General features: G+C 39.5%; 1 protein-coding gene and 1 pseudogene across 1 annotated transcript in view; both read left to right on the forward strand.

Moving 5' to 3' along the window:
- The first annotated feature begins 3,741 nt into the window (after positions 1-3,741).
- The window catches only part of LOC102864537 (E3 ubiquitin-protein ligase UBR1-like), a 215,554-nt gene continuing 196,621 nt past the window's right edge, over positions 3,742-22,674 (forward strand). Inside the window, 1 exon segment of the mRNA XM_006883213.1 lies at positions 3,742-3,829. Coding sequence (XP_006883275.1) covers positions 3,749-3,829 — 81 coding nt within the window. The 5' untranslated portion in view covers positions 3,742-3,748.
- On the forward strand, positions 18,602-19,942 carry LOC102847540 (annotated as a pseudogene).

The raw sequence follows: 22,674 nt of genomic DNA on the forward strand, positions 1-22,674 counted from the left end.
CTATGAGGTGGATTGATTCAGTGATTGGGGTAATCAGGATGGGTATGTCAGAGACGGTGCGATTGGCATAAGACAGAACAAAGTTTAGGGCTGTTGTACATAGGGTCGCTATGAGTCGCAAGGGACTTGACGGCACATAACAACAACAATGGTACTTGGTAATGCATGTCTATAGCAAAGTTATATAAATTCACTAAACTCAATTTCTCATTTGTAAAATAGGTTGTTATGAGGGGTAAAGAAGTATGCCCAGCACTTTAAAAAGTGCTCTAATTCCTCCACTGGAGACACAGTGTTGAGGCATTCAAAATATCCAGCGTGTGACCTACCATTGAAGGCTGTTTTACAACCTGGCCTCTAACAAAACTTGGCTGTCCTGACCCCTGGTAATAGAACTGTTGGCCTTTATGCCAAGAGGGTTGGGAAAGCCCCGAAATCTGCATGTGGTGTGTGCCTAGTCCAAATTTGAAGGATTCCTGCTGTGAGACTTAAAGTTGTCATGAGTTTGTCAAAACCAAAACCAAAGCATCAGCAGATCTTACAGGTTCCACAGGTGCAAAGTGTGTCCATGACAGGATCAAGCATGCTTTCCTTGCTGAGTAGCAGAAAATAATCGTGAAAGTATAGAAGGCACCAGCAAAAAGTCAGAAAGCTAAATTTCTTAAATAGTGATTCTTAAAATAATAAATTTTTTAAAAAGCTGCTTAATCACATTAAGACATCAATAAGTTGCTATTATTCTTTCTTTATTGTCTAGTCAATGTCATTAATCTAGGAGAATGATGAGTTTCATCAACTTCAAATTGGAGGAGAATGAGAAGATTAAAAATAAAAAGAAACATGGGAGCAAAGACATGAAAAGACAAAGTAAACTTTTAAAAAAACGTGGTGCTCCTTTTGGATTGGGAAAAGAATGACTTATGACCAGCGTTTTCGTTTTCAATGAATAAGTATATGGCATATAGTTTGTGACCACTTGTCCCCTGCAGCCCCAATAAATTAGTCCAGAGGCTCTTGCTGCAGAAGGTCAGGGACTGCAGCCTTCAATATGGATTGAAGCTCAACATCAAGAAAACAAAGATTCTCACCACTGGGCCAATTGGCAGCATCATGATGGATGATGAAGAGATTGAGATTGTTGACAGCTTCAGTGTGCTTGGCTCTACAGTCAACATTCTTGGTACCAGCAGCCAGGAAACTAAAAGACAATTGCAAAAAAAAAAAAAAAAAGACAATTGCATTGGGAAAATCTACTGTCAGAAACTTCTCCAAAGTACTGAAGAGCAATGATGTCAGTCTGGAGACTAAGGTGAGCTTGATCCAGACCATGGTCTTTACACTTACTTTCTATGCATCAGAGAGCTGGACAATGACTAGGGAGGATAGAAGGAGAGTTGATACTTTTGAGCTTTGGTGCTGGAGAAGAGTATTGAATATATCATGAGCTGCTCAGAGAGCAAACAAGTTTGTCCTGGAGAGGGTGAAGCCAGGCTGCTCCTTGGCAGCAAGGATTCTGAAGCTTCATCTGACATACTTTAGACATGTTGCAAGGCAGGATCAGTCCTTGGAGAGAGATGTCATGCTTGGGAGGGTGGAGGCACAGAGCAGGAGAGGAGGACCTTCGATGAGATGGATTGATTCACTCACTGGGGTAATGGGGATAGGCGTGTCAGAGACGATAAGATTGGCAAGGGATAGAGCAGGGTTTAGGGCTGTTGTACATAGGGTTGCTATGAATCACAGGTGACTCGACGGCACACAGCAACAACAACATATTGTTACTTTTTAATGTTGTTGTTATGTAAGGTCGAGTCGGAAATGACTCATAACTGACCCTCCAGCAAGTTTCATAACATGGGAGAGATTGCTCATCTTTCTCCCATCGAGTAGCTGATGGATTTGAACTTCCTTATTGCTATGCCTGCACATCGTATAGTATTGTATGTGTTGCTATGTGCCATTGAGTCACTGGCGACTCATAGCGACCCTATGTATAAGAGCCCTAAATGCCGTTCTATCCTGTGCCAACCTAGCCATCTCAAATGCACTGATTCCCACCATGCCACTTACAGAATTGATTCATCTCATGCAAGGTCTTTCTCTCCTTTGCAGCCCCTCCACTTTGCCAAACATGATGTCCCTCTCCAAGGACCCCAGTCCCTCCTTGTAACATACCCAAAGTATGTCAGCTTCAGAATCCTTGACTCCAGGGAGCATTCTGGCTTCACCTTCTCCAGGACAAACATGTTTGTTCTCCTAGCAGTCCATGGTATATTCAACACTCTTCTCCAGTACCACAGCTCAAAGGCATCAATTCTCTATCATCCCTATTCACTGTCCAACTCTCTGATGCATACCACGTAATTCCGAAGGCTATAGCCTGGATCAGGCACACCTTAGTCTCCAGTTTGACGTCGTTGCTCTTCAGTACTCTTGAGAGGTCCCTCACAGCTGACTTTTCCAATGCAATTCCTCTCTTGATTTCCTGGCTGCTGGTACCAAGAGTGTTGACTGTGGAGCTAAGTAAATTAAAACTGTTAACTATCTCAATCTCGTCACCATCCATACTGATACTGCCAATTGGACCATTGGTGAGAATCTTTGTTTTCTTGATGTTGAGCTTCAATCCATATTGAAGGCTGCAGTCCTTGACCTTCTGTAGCAAGTGCTTCAGGTCCTCCTCAGTTTCAGGAAGCAGGATTGTGTCATCTACATAATGCAGGTTGTTGGTGACTCTTCCACCAATCCTGATGCCACATTCCTCCTCTTACAGCCCGATCTGTTCTGCATACAGATTGAAAAGGTATGGAGAAAAGGTACATCCCTGACGGACCCCATTCTTGATCTTGAACCGCGTAGTGTCTCCTTGCTCTGTTCAGATGACTGCCTCTGGGTCCAAGTATAGGTTTTGCATTAGCACAATCAAATATTCTGGGATTCCCATTCTTCTCAGTCAGCCACAGCTTGTTGTGATTCACACAGTCAAAAGCCTTTGCATAATCAGTGAAGCACAGATAGACATTCTTCTGGTATTCTCTGCTTTCTGCCAAGATCCATCTTACATTAGCTATAATATCCCTAGTACCACGACTTCTTCTAAATCCAGCCTGCACATCTGGCGGTTCTCTGTTGACATATTGTATGTACCAGAGTAAATTACGCGGATGTACTATACTTTGTCCTCCCTTTACACATTCCACCTAATGACTTAAAGGTTCTCAAGTTTTTGTTGTTCTTGTGCTTCAGTGTTAAGTGCTGACAGCGGGATCGCAGAAACAGACTAGATTGAGTACTTTGTTTTAATTTTCTTTGCTCGCAGGGAACTACTCCAAGTAAGTGTATCGGAAGGCAAATCGGCTTACAGCGCAAGCAGGAAAATAGAGGCAGAACAGGTTCTCTGCTTGGGCACTTTCCCTTTCATTATGTATGTTGATTTTGTTCTTTACTTGGGAGATACAATAGTTCCCAGCACTGGAATCAGACGTGACCAAAAAGACACCAAGAACTGGCTAAGAAACTAAGGAAAGGGGGGGGGGGGGAAGAAGCCTCAACAAACCCAACCCTCAAACCCTTTCCCGCGGTGACGTTTGCTTCCGGGAAGCGGACCGGAAGCCGCTCCTCGGTTCTGCGTCAAACTCGGCTTCAGGGGCCGTCGTCAAAGTGTCGCCCCTTGTTTCTCCGACCGGCTACAGGTTTCTGCTCGTCTTGGGTCGGGGGTCGAGAGCTGCGGGCGTCAGTTTCCCTCAAAATGGCGGACGAGGAGCTTGATGGCGCGGAAAGGATGGAAGTCAGCACCGACTTAGCTCAGACCGCTCAGCAACTGGCATCTGTAAGTCTTTGCTAGCAAGTTATTTTTGTTCCCTTTACCCCGCTCCTTACACATTGCACTTAGTGGATGTGCGGCTTCACTCCTTATGGCGGCTCTGGGGAGCCGGGTCTTATGTGCTAATCGGAAAAGAAGCCACAGAATAAAAAGTTAATCATCACCCACATTCCTGCAGACCAAGTCTGCGGAATAGAATGACTTTGCCATGTATTTGTCGTGACTAGCCTAAGCGTGTCTCTGTCCTGAGTAGAAAGAACGGTTATGCTGTTTGATGGTTTGTAGGGGCCGAGGCGGGGTTGGAGGAAGAGCCATTTTTCCGGGATAAGCAGAGCCAGCTCCTCTTGACAGAAATCTAGAATGCAGTACCTGGGGTTGGGTTGCAAATCTGACTAGATTTGCGGCCTCACAGTGGCAGGGAATGCTGCCACTGTCAACTTGTGTCAAGACGTGGGGTGCTGGGACTGCAGTGCTTCGTTGTGAGAACCCCAGGCGCAGCCCTCGGTACTGAGACAGACCTGTCTGTCGCATTGATCTTTTTTAAAAGACGAAGAAGGGATTGATTCTCAGATATTTCAAGTCGGAACAATACCATGAATTGGTATTGGAATCCATACGTTTTCCTTGCACTTTGAAAGAGTAGGAAGGCCTGATAATGACCAAATCTGAGTTAGTGTTGTGAAACAGCTGGCCAAGGAGGATAAGAGGCATGGGGCAGTCAGTGGCAGAGAATGTTCTGGAGGAGGCCACTGGCATCTAGTGGAGAGAGACTTAGAAAATAGATATTGATTATCGCATGATGTCAAGGGATTGTGTTGATTGCTCCAGATAAAATGTGTAGTACATACACATATTTCTGAAGTTTCTTTGGTTTGTAATTTTAATAAAGGCATTCTTCAAATATTTTAATACTGCAAATATATTATCATTGTTTGATGAGGGGATGGAGTAGTCTATAGAAGTCAATCTCCTCCGGGACTGAAGAGACTAGCTAGGAGATGGAAACTAGCTAGGAAGATATTTGAAGTAAGGGTTCAGTCACAGCCTAGAACAATGTCTTACTTCCAACTGTCCTCTCTCAAAAAGCATTTGAATATAATTTAAAAATTTGTAAAGGATGAGGCATATATTTAAGATAATAAGGAATATGAGCAAATTGCAAAAGTTGGAAGTGTTAGAATTATATGATCTTAATGTTGGTTTGTGCTTTTTAAATTACAGAAAGTACTTTTTTTTTTTCAGAAGAGCTGTAGTTTGGTTCATAATTATTTGAAGCTTGCTGTATTAATTCTTTCCAGGTGATACAGTAAAATCTCATCAGTCTAGACTCTAGTTACTTGGAACTGGAGATAATGGTACAGGAATTGAACTAGAATTTATGTGGCAAATGGTTTCCTTCAAGAAATATTACTAAATTTCTTGGGTAAGACTTTGGGTTTTGCATAGTGGCGGTTCCAAAGAGAAGTGTAATGTAACTTTAGGGAACTCAAGAGTCTGGTGGCACAGATAAGACTTAGGCTCAAAGAATATTTACAAGATAGGATGATGTAAATGGGTGAGGACCTGTAACTTTCCAACCTCTCCCCCTCTTTTGGTTTTTGGCTTGATCCTCTATACAGTGACTTTGCAGTGGCTAGCTTTGGAATTCAGGCTGAATTAGAGAGACAAGCAAAACCAAAACTTGTGGGAAGATTAGACGGGTTATATCAATAGACCATATTATTGACATAATTGGAAAATCTGAACATTTTCAAAAGAAAAAGGAATTTTAGAGGTCCAAATATGAACACATGTAGTTTTTTGTCATGGTAGAACCAGATATGATTCTCTTTATGAGCTCCTGTGCTGATTGAGGTTCCAGGGACTATCCTACTTTCTTTTCCTTTATAAAATTATTGCAATCAATTTTAGTCTGTAGTGAACTAAGCTAAGGCTTCCCAATATACTTAATCTTTGCTGTCAAGAGAAGAAAAAAAGACACCTCAAAGATTCTATTTGAATTATTTTTAAACAAGTGAATGCAAAAGTAATACATAAATATGCATAAGTAAGGTTACTAAGTCTTTGGAATCTGTCCCTCTTTATAGTTTCTGATTTCTTGAAATCAAACTTCCTTCTTAGACACCAACCACATAATTTACTGCCTTTGAAAACCTAATGGAGGGCCAGCTCTGAGTCGGGTTCCAACTCAATGATACACAGCAGCACTGCTTTTGATGAGCAGGAAGTCTTTTATTCCTAACAGCATCTAACATGCAATTAGGGCAAAACGTTAAGAATGAATTATTGGACATTTATTAAAGCTATTGCTGCTTAAGAATCATTTGGGAAAATGTTTCTGTAGATTTGGAGTAGAAGGTCTAAAAAATTGTATTCTCATGAGTAAACTTTGCTAATTCTTAAATCTTAGATTATAAAGTCTAGGAAGAAGGTGTGTGTGTGTGTGCGCGCGTGTATGGCACACGAGTATGAGAGAGAGGGAGAAAAAGGGAGTGGGAGGTGAGGGAGGTATAAAGAGAAGGAATGAAGAAATGAACAGGAACTTTAGGAGAAGATGATGGTGGAAAATAAACAGTGAAGACCCCCTCCCCGCTACCCCATAAAAGAATAGCCAAGCGGGTAGATGAGAATAGTGCAATGCCATAGAATACCTTCTAGGAGAGGTTGGTTTATTGACTTCAAGAAGATGAGTACTGAGATAGTACTGGGAATCCAGAGGGTCATGGAGTGATTTGCCAACGCTTCTGTTTTCTTTAGCTGGATCTTTTTCTTTTATTCAATCTTAGAATGCGTCTCTTGCATGACACTGAACTCTTCTTAACCTTGTCAGCAGTCTCTGCTTATATGAATTCATGTAGTTAGTTCTGCGACTTTGACTACCATCCATACATGTTTAGTTCCTGATTTGTATCTTTTGTTCACCTCACTTCTGTGTTCCAGAATCACAAATCCAGCTGCTGACTTGGCTTCTTCACTAGGATGTTTGATAAGTGTTTCAGACTGAACGAGTAGTGAGGATACTACTTGCATAGTTGATGAAGACTTGCATTAGAGAGATAACCCAAAAAATAAAAGTAGATTAATTTGAAGGGATTTTGGGAAAAGGGAGGAAACAGAGATGACCTTTGGATCCCTACTTTTTGACTAGTTCATGGCAGTGGTGGCCAACATACTCAGTGGAAATATTCTGTGTGGGGAAAAGAAGATGACGAATCAAGAGTGTTGATATCCCTGCCTCAGTAATGATACCTCCACAGCTCTTGAATCCAAACAACTCTATGTCTCTACCTTTCTCCTCCAAGCCAAAACAATTGCAAAGACAAACCAAAATTAGTCTCTCTTTAAATGTACCTTCTTGTCTCCAGTCCATTCTTCAGGATGTAGCCATAGTGATCTCTTTAAATGAAATATGATCATGTGAATCTCCTGTTAAATCCTTCAGCATCTTTCAGTGCCTTTGTATAATTGCTCGAATAGTCTAAACTCATGACAATATGCTACTTGATCAGACTATTATATCCCCACTTCATTTTTTTTTTACTTTCTCTTTGCTCATGTTAGCCATTTTGATTTCTTACATTCTAAAATAAACCCAAACCCACACTCCCTTCAGAGGCTTTGCTTTGCTTTGCTTTGCTTCCTTACTGCCATTGAGTCAATTATGACTTATATGACTATCAGAAGAGTTGTTGTTGTCAAGTCAGAACTAATTCATAGTTGACACTCCAGTGGGTTTTCAGAGATAGTAAATCTTTCTGAAGGAGATTGCCCATCTGTCTCCTGTGGAGTAGGTGATGGATTTGAATCACATACCTTTGGATGGACAACACATTCCCTACTACTAAGCCAGTAGAGCTCCCTCCTAAGAAAAATTGTATTCCATTGAGTTATGACTCACTCATGGCTGAGCCTCCAGTGGGTTTTCAGAGGCAGTAAATCACGTGGGAAAAGATTGCCCATCCTCTCTTATGGAATAAGCTGATGGATTTGAAACATGTGCCTTTAGGATTGCAGTGCAGCTTATCACCACTATTCCACCAGAGCTCCATTTACCAACTCATAGCTGACCCTCAAGCAGATTTTCAGAGACAGTAAATTGCACAGGAGAAGATTGCCCATCTTTTTTCCTAAGAAGCAGCTGGTGGATTCTAGTCATGCCTTTGGGATTGTAGCACTCTGTGAGAAAAGTAGAACTTCCCATATGAATCGCACGGCTGTAAATAAAGGAGTAAACTGCCTCAACTTTCTCCTAAGAAGCAGCTGGTGAGTTTGAACCTTTTAGTTAGCAGCTGAATTCTTTAACCAGTCTACCATGAGGACTTCTTTGCCTTGCTTCCTACACAGTTTTTCTAAAACACTTCTCCTCTGCCTTTTTTGATTCTTTACCTGTGTAAGAGGTTGTTTCTTATTATCCTCTTCTGTCAAAGAACCCTTTTTTTTAAAAAAATTTTATTATTTTGTGTGCGTGTACTGTCAAATCAGATCTGACTGGTACAGGAGGATATTGCGCCTCCTTCTCCGGCAGAGCATCTGGTGGATTCGAACCGTGTTCCTCTGGGATTGCAGTGCAGCTTCTTGCCACTAGGCCACCAGAGTTCCCCCAAAGAACCCTTTTAAAAAAAAATAATTTAAATGCAAGTTTACAGAGACTTAGGGTTTCCCTGCCCACACCCTCTCCCCCAATTCACTCTTCTCCTTGAAAAGTAAAACTCTTTCACTGTTATGCAATCCCTCCCCGCCCAAGAACCTTTTTTGTTTCCTCCAGAGCACCTATCACAAACTTTAGTTGCTGTATTTTCTTTATTTGCATACTAATTATATCTATCCCTCACCAGAATATAAATTCTATGAAAGGAAGGTCATGCTGACTTATTTAATGATGTATCCTGATATTCTTCTTGTGTACCATTGAATTGGATCTGACTGGCACAGGAGGAGATTGCTCCACTTCTCCAGTAGAACATCTGGTGGATTCGAACTGCACACCCTAAGGATTTCATTGCAGCTTCTTATTTTTTTATTTTTTAAATTTTATTTTATTTATTTATTTATTTATTTTACATGGATCTGACTGGTACAGGAGGCAATTGTTCCTCCTTCTTCAGCAGAGCATCAGGTGGATTTGAGCCGCGTACCTCTGGGATTGCAGTGCAGTTTCCTGCCACTAGGCCACCAGAGCTCGCCTCATTGCAGCTTCTTGCCACAAGGCCACCAGAGCTCCCTATATAGTATACTCATAAGTGCCTGAGGATGGCCATCAATAATATATTTTAGCAACTTTAGTAGTGATTGATGAAGAGATAACTGTAGATGGAGGAATGGCGAAAATGTATGAGCGGACCTATTTGGGTAATGACTAATCCTAGAATCCAATCTAAACAAGGAGGTAAATCAGTATAGGAATTCTGGGGAAACTGGTGAGAAATACTGGATCAAAGGTCTTAATAGCAACACATTTTAAAGTTCTACATGTTTGATCTGAAAGGGGAATTTTAGAATTATACACATAGAGGCATATTAAGTTTTTGTTATTATAAAACCCAGTTAGTTACACCTCATGCATCCCAGAGTGCCCTTTCAATATACCTATTGTAGAATGTCTTAGAGTATCTTTCTATACTGTAAACTCCTTGAAGGCATGAACTGTTTGTTTCTTACTCATATTCACAATGGGTAGCTAAAATGGAGTAGAAATAGAAGTGATAGGAGTTAAGAAGATGAAGAGACAGTAAAAGGCTAAAAAGGTTAAAATCTAATGAAGATTTTAAAGAAATTAAGTCTGTTGATGTATAATTTACATACTATGATTTTAAGTGTCCAGTTCCTTGACAGATGTATACATCTTTGTTCTTGTTGTTGTAGTTATGTGCAGTTGAGTTGCCTGTGACTCATAGAGATCCTATGTACAACAGCTCTAAAGCATCCCTTGTCCTGACCCAGTCTCACCGAGTCTGATACACCTACCCCCATTACCTCAACCACTGTATTAGTCCATCTCATCAGGTGCCTTCCTCTCTTACTCTGTCCCTCTACCCCTCCAAGCATGCTGTCCTTCTCCAAGGATTGGTCCCTCCTGGCCACATGCCCAAAAAATATGTGAGAGGGAGCTTCTAAATGCCAGAGAAACTTGGTTTCACCCTCTCCAAGACAGACCTATTTGTTTTCTTGTGATCCGTGGTATGTTCAAGACTCTTCTCCAGCACCACAACTCAAGGGCATCAATTCTTCTTCTGTCATCCTTAATCATTCTCCAGCTCTCTGATGCGTAGCAAATAATTGTGAAGACTATACTTGGCACATCTTAGTCTCTAGACTGATGTCATTGCTTCTCAGTAGTCTGGAGAGCTCCCTGACAGCAGATTTACCTAATGCAATCTGTCTTTTGATTTCCTGACTGGTGGTGCCAAGAGTGTTGATTTTGGAGCTGAACAAACTGTAACTGTTAACAACCTCAGTATCTTCTCCATCCATCATGGTGTTGTCAGTTGTCAGTGGTGAGCATTTTGTCTTCTTGATATTGATCTTCAGTCTATATTGAAGACTACAGTCCTTGACTTTCTGAAACAAGCACTTCAGGTCCTCCTCAGTTTCAGTAAACAAGGTTGTTCCACCTGCATAACGTAGGTTTTTTATCTGTCACTACCTCTTAACTCAGGATGTACAGCATTTCTGTATTACCCACACAGAGTGCCTTGTGGCTTTAGTTTTTTTGTAAGATCATGTTATGTTTGTATTGTAATCATGAAAATGGAAGGAAAAAATTATAATATCTGTGTGGGAATGTTTAAAAGATAACAATCTTTTGATACTTAACCTTAAAATACTTAGATAGTATCTACAACTAGGAGAAGATAAAATAGATGAATGGGACCTTCTAAGAATCAGTCCCTATGCACAGCCAAAAACTTATCCAACAGGGTAAAAAGGGAAGCCACAGACTGGGAAAAAAGTATTTGGTAATGACATATCAGATAAGGGACTTATATCTAGAATTTATAAAATACTTGAGCACCACAACAAGATAAAGGTAAATAATCCAGTAGAAAAATGGGCACAGGATATGAGCAGACACTTCACCATAGAAGATATTCAGATAGCCAACAAATACATGAAGAAGTGTTCAAAATCCCTAGCTCTAAGAGAGATGCAAATCAAAACAGCTGTGAGATATCATCTCACCCCAGTCAGAATAGCAAAATTTAACAGAACAGCAAGCAACAAATGCTGGTGAGGTTGTGGAGAAACTGGAACCCTTATTCACTGTTGGTGGGAGTGTAAAATGGTGCAACCACTGTGGAAGGCTGTATGGCGCTTTCTCAAAAAGTTGCAAATAGAGATACCATTTGACCCAGCAATTCCACTACTGGAAATATGCCCCAAAGAGACCATAACTGCCACACAAGCAGATATATGCACACCGATGTTTATCATGACTTTGTTCACAATAGCAAGGAGTTGGAAACAACCTAAGTGCCCATCAACAAACGAATGGATAGAGAAGCTGTGATATATTCATACAATGCAATACTATGCTGCATTGAAAAGCAAGGAACTCATGCAATATTATTCAAAATGGATGACTCTGGAGGATATTATGTTGAGTGCAGTATCTCAGTCACAAAAGGACAAATACTGCATGGTGCCACTGTTGTAAAACAGAACTGACATTGGGATTGCGGGGGGGGGGAGACTGAGAAAGATGGGATAAATAATGTATACTTCATTGAAACAGATGAGGGAGAAAACTGTTTAAAAGGGATATGTGATTAGGTATTTTTGTCATGACTGGAGTCCAGAGTGAAGGCTGTATAGTGGAGTGGACCTGGGGGGAGGGGTTGTAAAACAATGAAAGAATTTTACTTTTCAAAGAGGGGAGTGTACTGGGAGGGGGGGCAGGGAGAAATCTGCAGCAATGAATATTGGAAATCCAAAGTCTCTGTAAATTTTCATTGACATGAATAATAAAAATTTAATAAAAGAAATATTTAGATAGTGAGAAATAATAAGGAAATGATAGCATTTAGACAGTGAGAAATAGTAAGGAAATAAATGATAGTCTATTTTCACTAAAGGTAGTTTCTCTTATAAATTTGAATCTTTACATACTGCAGAAGATCAAAGGCTACTGCCTTCAATATGGATTTCATCTCAACATCAAGAAAACAAAATTCCTCACTAGTTCAGTAGGCACCATAATGATAGATAGAGAAACGATTTAAATTGTCAGTAATTTCATCTTACTTAGATCTATAAGCAACACCCTTGGCACTAGCAGTCAGGAAATTAAAAGATCTATTGCATTGGGAAGGTGCTGTCCAGGACCTCTCCAAGGTACTAAAGATCAATGATAACAGTTTGAAAACTAAAGTGCACCTGATTTAAGCCATGGTCTTTTTAATGACTTGCTATGTGTCTGAGAACTAGAGAGTTACTAAGCATGATAGATAAAGAATTGATACCTTTGAACTGTGGTGTTGGAGAAGAGTACAGAATATCCCATAGACTGCCAAAACCCCCAACAGACAGATCTTGGAGAATGTGCAGCCAGAGTGTTTTGTAGAAGCAACGATGGTGAAGCTTCTCTCACATACTTTGGGTATGTTTCCAAAAGGAGGTATTCCTTGGAAAAGGACATCATCATGGTAAGAAAGGTAGAAGGTCAGTGAAAGAGAGGAAGCCCCTCAAGGAGTTGGAATGACATAATGACTGCAGCAATTGGCTCAGATATTTCAGAGATGACAAGGATGGCACAGGATGGGACAGGGTTCAGATCTTTTGTTTATAGGATCACTATGAGTTCTACTTGACAAGCTATAACAAGAACAATACTATTGTAGATTAGAGAAAAGCTTTCTTTAGAAGTGATGGTGCACTAATAGTGAAAAAAACAGGAGGAAAACCAAGGTCTCTTGAGTTCTGTTTGAAGTGCTTTTTCTGGATCATTGTAGGACCTGTTGGTTTGGTGTTTTTTTTTTCTTCATCAACTCCTAATTTCTGGTGGCAATTAAGGAAGATTCTTAATTTTCAGCGCCATATTTTATAGAGTTAGATGTGGAATAACTCAGGTTAAAGAGACAGAGTCATTCCTATTACCTGTAAGAAGCTAAGAAAGAACAGTTACTTAGTTTGGGTGAACTGATGCTAGAAATTGCTTTCTTGTGTTTAATAGTAGACACTATTCTGTAAATAAAGAGGTTTTTAGTCTCAACACTGTCTTGAGAGTTTGTGTTGTTGCTGTTGTTTTGTGTTGTCAAGTCATTTGCGACTCATAGCGATCCTATGCACCATACCTCTGAACCTATCCTATCCTGAGCCAATCTCACTGTCTGACACACCTACCCACATTACCCTGATTACTGTGTCAATCCATCTTATCCTGGGTTTCCCTTTCTTGTGTCATCCCTCTATCCTCCCAGCCTAATATCCTTTTCCAAGGACTGGTCTCTCCTGACAACATGCCCAGGGTATGTCAGATGGAGCTTCAAACTCCTTGCCTGCAAGGAACAACTTGGTTTCACTCTATCTAGGACAAACTTGTTTGTTTTTTTGGCAAACCATGAAATGTTAAATACTCTTCTTTAACACCTCTACCCAAAGGCATCAACTATTTTTCTGTCATCCTTAGTTGTTGTCTAGCTCTCTGATGTGTAGCAATACCTGTAAAGGCCATGGCCAGGTACACCTTAGTCTCTAGACTGACATCATTGCTCATAAGCACTGTGGACAGTTCCCTGATAGCAGATTGTTTCAATGTAGCTTGTCTTTTTTTTTTTTTTATTAGAAAGTTGTTTAAATTGATCTTAAAACAATCAACTTAAATAAGATAACTCTCTTTATGTTATTTAAACACTTAGAAATGATCATTTGTCTATAGCTTGCTGAATAAGGTTGAAGTGTGTTTCTGGCTACTTATTCCTGACTGCTGATGCCAAGAGTATTGATTGTGAGTAAGATGAAATTGTTAACATTCTCAGTCTTTTCTCCATCTGTCATGGTCTGCTAATTGGCGCATTGGTGAGAATCTTTGTCTTCTCGATGTTGAGCTTTAATCCATATTGAAGACTGCAGTCCTTGACCTGCAGCAAATTCTTCAGGCCCTCCTCAGTTTTGGCAAGCAAGATTGTGTCATCTGCATACCTTAGATTATTAATGAATCTTCCTCCACTCTTAATGCCACATTCCTCTTCATAAAGCAGGATGACCCAATGAAGTATTCTGCCCATACTTTGTGTCCTGGCCTTGAGGGCTACCTCAGATTTTCCTTGCCAGCACTTTTCTCATTTTTTTAAAGGAAGTTATCTTCACAAGATGATAATAGTGTGCTATGCTTGATAGAAAGATTTTCTTTAATCTTTTAATTGGTGCTACAGCAAAATATTAAGATTTCTGACCTTTAAATTAAATATTCTGACCTTTAGGAAAGCAGCATAGTAGTTAAGGGTTTGACTGCTAATTGAAAGGTCAGTGGTTTGAATCTGCTAGCTCTTCTACAGGAAAAAGATGTGGCAGTCTGCTTTTGTAAAAAAGCCTTGAAAGACCTGTGGGATGGTTCTCTTATGTCCTCTGTCACTAGTGTCACTGTGAGTTGAATTGACTCAGTAACAGTGGGAATAATTCGAAGTGGCTTTTTAAATGGTCTGAGGTATCTCAGTTATCATGCCTCCTGCTGAAGAAACAATAATTATTTGATGAATTTGGTTTTTTAAAGCACTTGGAATGGTCTCCTTTTTTTAAATGTTAAGATACATCTTCTAATAAGAAAAGTGCTTATGGAAATACCCTCCACTAAGTAAGCATACAGGAAGACTCCAGAAGAGTTGATGTACTTCCTTAAGTGCCCACTTGCTACCCAGAAGTGGCATAGGCTCCATCTAGAAGGAAATCTACTGTTAATCACTTGAATATAATTCTTCTAATAGTTTATATAATACTGTTCTTCAGAACAAAGTCTGTTTGATTTATGTGAAGGAGTAGGTTTGTAACTACTTAAAATGTCTTTATGGGCTACCTCTTAAAATACCTTTGGAGAAAAAAAAATACCTTTGAACTTTTGGTACTTACAGAAATGATTAGTCACAGGAGGCAAAGCCTATTAGTTTATTAATTATATTTTTTTAATACATGCTCTGCTTTATAATATAAGAAGGGGTTTTAGTTAGATGGTAAATACATATTCAATACAGCTAAAAGAGAGTGGAGGAACAGAGAAAGGAAATGACAAGAGTTAAGTAAAGTAATAGCCCTGATGGCCTGACGTTAAGCTATACCTCAATCGGTGGTTATTCTCCTCCCTTGTGATTTACTGCCTCTGAAAATTTTAGAGTAATAACTAACCTTAGAATCCATCCTGAATTGTTGTTGTTGTATGTCGTGGAGTATGAACTGACCCATAGCTGACCCCCATTGGGTTTTCAGAGGCAATAAATTACGCAGGAGGAGATTACCCATCTTTCTGTTGTGGAGCAGCTACTCAATTCAGACCGTGTGCCTTTGGTATTGAAGTGCAGCTCCAGGTTACCAGAGCTCCCTAACCTGCATAGGGAGGTAAAGAAAGCCAAAACAGGAATTTTAGGTAAATTTGTGAGATTTACCTCAGTGTTTGGGAAAATAGATGTCATTCATCCAGAATCTTCAAGGAAAGATCGGAAAATCTGGACATGAACCCGTGGTTGGAAATAAAAAAGAATGCCTTAGAAAAGTCAAGAGGCTTTGGAAAACCAAATTCCGACAGCATGCTTGTGTATTCTAGCTTAATGGGAAAGATAAGAGAGGAAACTTGTTTGTCACAGGGCTCTATATTTGACCCTAGTTTATTTTATCAATGTTGTGAAGCTGTAAAAGACTTACCATTTTTAGACAGCACAAAGCTGCAAGAGATGGCACATCCTGTGTGTATATGTTGTTGTGTGCCATCACATCAGAACCAACCCATAGCTGACCCACCAGTGGATTTTCAGAGACAGTAAATTACACAGGAGGTGGTTGACCATCCCTTTCTCAATACAGAATAAGAATTTTAAAAGATCTCCCTAGGTTATATATGGTATCAGAATGAATAAAGTAAAATTTAACCATGATGAGAGTAAAGCCTTTTATATCTATGTTCATTTGTGCATAAGACTAGATATCTTTTTTATTTGTGAGAGCAAAGTTTAGAAAAGAATGTATTTTTAAAAAATTCATTGTTGCACATTTTCTTCCATCTCCCCTCTCCCTTCCACCAGCCCTTCCTTCTGTGCACCCCTTGTTCCAGGTTATTGTTGTACATATAATGCCTAATCATATATTCCTTTCAAATTTATCTTACCCTCATCTGTTCTGTTGCAGTGTTCATTATCTTTCTATTATTTTCCCGTTCTCTCCTCACCCCTCCATCTCTATCCCATTTTATAACAGCAGTGTTATGCAGTATTAAGGACTGGATCTCTTACATGTAATCATCTACAAATTTTATTTGTGTGCAATATTACCAAGTGATTTGGTGCAGGCATATCAGGCATTATGAGCATGGTGCAGATTAGAACAGTGTTCAGATCTGTTGTTCATTTTTTTTTTAAGAGTTTTTTTTTTTTTTATTAAGAGGTTGTTTTTTTTTTCTGTTGTTCATAGGGGCTCTATAAGTTGTAGTCTGCTTGATGACACCAAATACTAGTATGATGTGACTGCCAAGAAAGGAATGTGCTCTTTTAAAGCATTTTAATTCCTATGATAGGGAAGGTAACAAATAGTTCCACTTGTCTGTATGATCAGACCACAGTTAGTATATTGTACATCATGAGAGTAATGCAAGATAGAGGAGGGTTCAGATCCATTGTTCATAGGATTGCTGTGAGTTGTAGTTGATAGCACATAACAACAACAGGTTGCATGAAAAATCAACATGGAAAGTGATACAGACATTATGATTGTAAAAAACTCACTGCCTTTTGTCAGAACCAACTGAACCTGTAATGAGATTTCAGAGGCTATAAATGAAAAGGGAAGAGATTGCTAATCTTTCTTTTATGGCGTGTTGGGCAGATTCAAACCTCCAGAGTGGCCTCACCTTTGAATGCATTGTTGTTGTGTGCCTCCACGTTTGAACTGACCCATAGCTGATCCACCAGTAGGTTTTTAGAGACTGTAAATTGCCTGAGAGATTGCCCATCTCTTTCTGAGGAGCAGCTGATGATTTCACATTTTGTGCCATTGGGCTGACAGGACAGCTCCTTACCACTAGACACCTGGGCTCCCTATAGTATCATTGTTGTTGCTAGATGCCATCAAGTTGACTACAACTTACAGTGACCCTTGACCAACAAACTTTGCCATACTCATTAAATCTGTCCTACTCAAGCTCTTCATGGTAGTCACTCTGTCACTCTTTTTTCCCTCCTTTTGATCCACCAGCTGCTCCATGGGAGAAGGATAGCCACTCTCCTCCTGTACAAGTAACTGCCTCTGAAAACCCACCAAAGTATCAGCTATGGGTTGGTTCTGATTTGACAGTATACAACAACAACCAACATTTGTAGTCTTAAATTGACCAAACATGCAATCAAAATGGAATTAATAATTGTTGGTGACTGAAATGCAAAAGTCAGAAACCAAGAGGAAAGAACTGTTAGTTAGAAAGTAGAGTCTTGGTGACAGAATGAGGCTGAAAATGGAATGACTACATTTTGCACATTCATTGATTTATTCATGGCAAATATATTTAAAAAAAAAACCAAAGCACCACAAAAGTTGACTTTACATTTGGACCTCACCTGATGAACTGCACAGGAATCAGACTGACTATATCTGTGGAAAAAGAATCATTGGAGAAGATCAATATCAGCAGTCAAAATCAGTCACTGACCATGGAACAGACCATCAATTATTCATTTGCATGTTCAAAGTAAAGTTGAAGAAATTTTAAACAAGTCCATAAGAACCAAAATATGATCTTGAGTCTATTGCACCTGAATTTAAAAAACCATCTCATGAACAGGTTTGAGGCAGCAAACATCAACGATTGAAGACCAGAAGAGCTGAGGGATAACTCAAGGATATCGTCCATGAAGAGAGCAAAAGGGCATTACAAAGAGGAAAAATATCTCTCTTTAGGTACCGTTAAATTTTTTAGTTATATGTTTTTCTTTTAATACTATTTGAAAGACTCATGAAAGTTTAAAAGCCAAACAAAATAAAAAAAATTTGTTGAACTTCTTGTTAGCTTTATCAAGTCAGCACAGACACAGCTCTATCTACTCATAGCACATGGAACCTGACTGCTGTGATCCATTGGCTTTTCACTGGTTGGGAATTCTTTGGAATTCTTTCCAGAAATAGACTATCAAGCCTTCCTACCTACTTTTAATGCAAAAGCTTCACTGAAAACTGTAAGCTTTCACTGATAGAAATGGTGAGTATACTTTAAATAGATTGGCTAGGAATTGAATCCAGGTTTCACTTGAGGAAATGCCAACTGTTGCATATTTGTTAGCCACATAAGGCTGTCTGAACACTTCTGAGCCAAATTCCAGTCTTTCTTATAGTTTATTGTTAAACACTCCTATAACTTTTGTCCTGTACTATCTAAAATAATGTAGTACCATTCACTTTAGTCTTGTACTTAGCAGACTTTTAAATAAATAAAGATAGATATATCTCTGATTAAATCTCTTTGCTTGAGGGCTAAATTTTCTTATTTGTCTATTGGGAATCCCATAACACATTATTGTACTGTTAGAACACCTATGCCAAGCGCTACCAATAAAGTTTCTGCGAGCGCAGATGCTCCTTTTCCTGGGCAAGATGGCGGAGTACAACCTGATTACTCGCATCACGCACTTTTTGGATCGGCATCTGGTCTTTCCGCTGCTAGAATTTCTCTCGGAGAAGGAGATATATAATGAAAAGGAATTATTACAAGGGAAATTGGATCTTCTTAGTGATACCAACATGGTAGACTTTGCTATGGATGTATACAAAAACCTTTATTCCGATGATATTCCTCATGCTTTGAGAGAAAAAAGAACCACAGTTGTTGCACAGCTAAAACAACTGCAGGCAGAGACAGAACCAATAGTGAAGATGTTTGAAGATCCAGAAACTAACTACAAGACAAATGCAGTCAACCAGGGATGGTCGGATGCTATTTGCCTACCTGGCAGACAAGCATGGTTTTAGGCAAGAATGTTTAGATACTCTCTACAGATATGCAAAGTTCCTGTATGAATGTGGGAATTACTCAGGAGCAGCAGAATACCTGTACTTTTTTAGAGTGCTGGTTCCAGCAACAGACAGACATGCTTTGAGTTCAATTTGGGGAAAACTGGCCTCTGAAATCTTAATGCAGAATTAGGATGCAGCCATGGAAGACCTTACACGATTAAAAGAGACAATAGATAATAACTCTGTGAGTTCTCCACTCCACTCTCTTCAGCAGTGAACATGGCTCATTCACTGGTTTCTGTTTGTTTTCTTCAACCACCCCAAAGGCCGAGATAACATTATTGACCTCTTTCTTTACCAGCCGCAGTATCTTAATGCAATTCAGACAATGCGTCCACATATTCTCTGCTATTTGACTACAGCAGTCATAACAAACAAAGATGTTCGAAAACGCCGGCAGGTGCTCAAAGACCTTGTCAAGGTTATTCAGCAGGAATCCTACACATACAAAGACCCAATTACAGAGTTTGTTGAATGCTTATATGTTACCTTTGACTTTGATGGAGCTCAGAAAAAACTAAGAGAATGTGAATCAGTGCTTGTGAATGACTTTTCTTGGTGGCTTGTCTTGAGGATTTCATTGAAAATGCTCGTCTCTTCATATTTGAAACATTTTGTCGCATTCATCAGTGTATCAGCATTAACATGTTGGCAGATAAACTGAACATGACCCCAGAAGAAGCTGAAAGGTGGATTGTGAATTTGATTAGAAATGCAAGACTGGATGCCAAGATTGATTCAAAATTAGGTCATGTGGTTATGGGTAACAATGCAGTCTCACCTGATCAGCAAGTGATTGAAAAGACCAAAAGCCTTTCCTTTAGAAGCCAGATGCTGGCCATGAATATTGAAAAGAAACGTAATCAGAACAGTAGGTCAGAGGCTCCTAACTGGGCAACTCAAGACTCTGGCTTCTACTGAAGAATTTTTAAAGAAAAAAGATGAGAAAACGAATAAAACCATTATGAAAAGTATGGCACACATTTTAGAAACAACAGCTGAGTATAAATTTTGGAAAATTTGAATAAAATTGGCTATGTTTCAAAAAGGAAAAAAAAGAAAACCTATGCCAAGAACAAGAAGCTGCTGTCTGAACAGAGCAAAGGAACACTACATGGTTTAAAATAAAGATGTGTGTCAGAGCTGTATCCTTTCTCTGTATCTATTTCATCTGTATGCTGAATACATAAATCAAGAAGTTGAATTTATGAAGAAGAATCATCACAATCAGAGGAAGACTCATCAACACTCTGCATTATGCAGAGGATACAACCTTGTTTGTTGAAAGTGAAGAAGACCTGAAATGATGCTTGCTGCAGAAAGCAAAGACTACAGCCTTCAGTATGGATTACATCTCAACATCAAGAAAACAGAATCCTAGCCATTGGGCCAACAGGCAACATCATGAAAGATGGAGAAAAGAGTAAGATTATTAACAATGTAATTTTACTTGGATCCGTAATCAACACCCTTGGCGTTAGCAGTCAAGAGATCAAAAGATGTATTGCATTGGGAAAGTGTACAGTCAGGGACCTCTCCAATGAACTGAGGAACAATAATGTCTCTTTAAAGACTCAGGTACACCTGACTCAGACCATGGTATTTTCAGTCATTTGCAATGCATCAGAGAGCTGGATAGTGAAGAAGGATGACAGAAGAAATTACCAATGTATTTGAATTTTGGTGTGGGAGAAGAGTAATGAATATCCCCATGGACCAGCAAAAGAACAAACAGATGTCTTATAGAAAGTACAGTTAGAGTGCTCCATAAAGGGGAGGATGGCAAAGCTTCATCTCACATACTTTGGGCATCTTAGGAGGGCTATTCCTTAGAAAGGGACATCATGCTTGGAAAGGTGGAGGCCAGTGAAAGAGAGCAAAACCGTCAATGACATGGATCGACATAGTGACTACAGCAATGAGCTCAAGTTCAAATTACTGATTATGAGAATGGCAGAGGATAGGGCAGAATTCAGATCTGTTGTTCTTGGGGTTGCTATGAGTTGTATTCAACTTGATGGCTTCTAACAGCAACAACAGCAGTGGTACTATCTTCTTCTATTATCTGCAGAGGTTTTTGAAGGCTTGCTATTAAAGAAGAGGATGGCCAGTAGTGCTTCTTGGTAAGTTTTATTTTAGAAGTTCTGCTGAAACCCATATATCCTGCTGATATCTGAAATACCAGTGTCCTAGCTTCAAGCATCACAGCAACAGAGGAAAAAAAAATCAATGTTTTTCAATTGTGACAGAATACTAAGTATACTGTGGATTGCCAAAAGAACACAAACCTGTCTTGAAGAAAGGGCAACTAGAGTGTTCTTTAGAGGCAAGGATGGTGCAGCTTCCTCTCCCTTTCTTTAGGCCTATTTTCAGGGGCAATCAGTCTTTGGACAGAGATATCATGCTGGGAAAGTTGACCTTCATTATAAATGACCCTCTGGAAGGTTTTCAGTGGCAGTTAATCGCATGGGAGGAGATTGCCCAGCCTTCTCTCACTTAGAAGCTGGTGGATTTAAACCATGCGCCTTGGAGATTGCAGCACAGCTTCTTACCACTAGATCACCAGGGCTCCCTGCAAATGTTGGTAGAAATCCTTAATTTCCTCTTCTTTGGCTTTAATTTTTGGTGCATGTGTTTATAACAGGTCTTTCATATATGCTTATGTATAGTATTCAACCAGTTATTGATAGTATTGTACTTGGGGGTAAATCTTGAAATTGTTTTTTTTTCACTATGAATGTAACATCATTCTTCCTCAATTTTTCATTTCCAGCATAATAGATTATATGATTGTTGATTCCAAGTGGCCCATACCAGTCCATTTCAATTGACTAATGCCTGGAATATTGTTCTTCATGCGTTTCATTTCATATTGGACTACTTCCAGTTTTCCTTCATTGCTATTTTTTACATTCTACATTCCAATTATTAAAGGATGCTTACAGTAGTTTCTCCTCATTTTAATTAATTCTCCCTGGTCTTTACCTCTAAAACTTTATCTACCCGCACTCTTTTGTTATTCATACGGTTTTCAAAGGCCTATTATTTTGGAAGTCAATCCTTTTTCTTTGTCTGTCTTAATCTGTGAGCTTTGCTGCAGCCTATCCACCATGACATTTGGCAGCCTTAGCTTCCAACATCACAGCAATTCTCAAATTACAACAGTACAGTAGACTGACAGACAGGTGCTGTACTGATAAGAGCAAATTAGAAACAAGCAAGCAAGTGTAAGTGTGGTTCAAGTTTGTATCCTTTCTCCATCATCTGTATGCTGAGCAAATTATTCAAGAAGCTGGACTCTATTAAGAAGAATGTGGATCAGGACTGGAAGAAGACTCATCAGTAACCCTCATTATGCAGATGACAAAACCTTACTTGATGAAAATGAGGAAGACTTGAAGCACTTGATGTAGAAGATCAAAGACTACAACCTTCAATATGGATTGCATTCCAATCTCAAGGGAAAAAAATCCTCACCACTGGACAAATAGGCAACATTCTGATAATGGAGAAATCATTGAAACTGTCAATGATTTCATATTTCTTGGATCTACAATCAGTATACTGGTGCCACTGTTGTAGAATGGGACTGTCCTTGGGGTTGGGGAGAGACTGAGTAAGATGGGTTCAATAATGTATACTGCACTGAAACA

This window comes from Elephantulus edwardii, unplaced genomic scaffold (genome assembly GCF_000299155.1).
Source record: "Elephantulus edwardii isolate Elephantulus edwardi_28Jun2011 unplaced genomic scaffold, EleEdw1.0 scaffold00026, whole genome shotgun sequence".
NCBI lineage: Eukaryota > Metazoa > Chordata > Mammalia > Macroscelidea > Macroscelididae > Elephantulus > Elephantulus edwardii.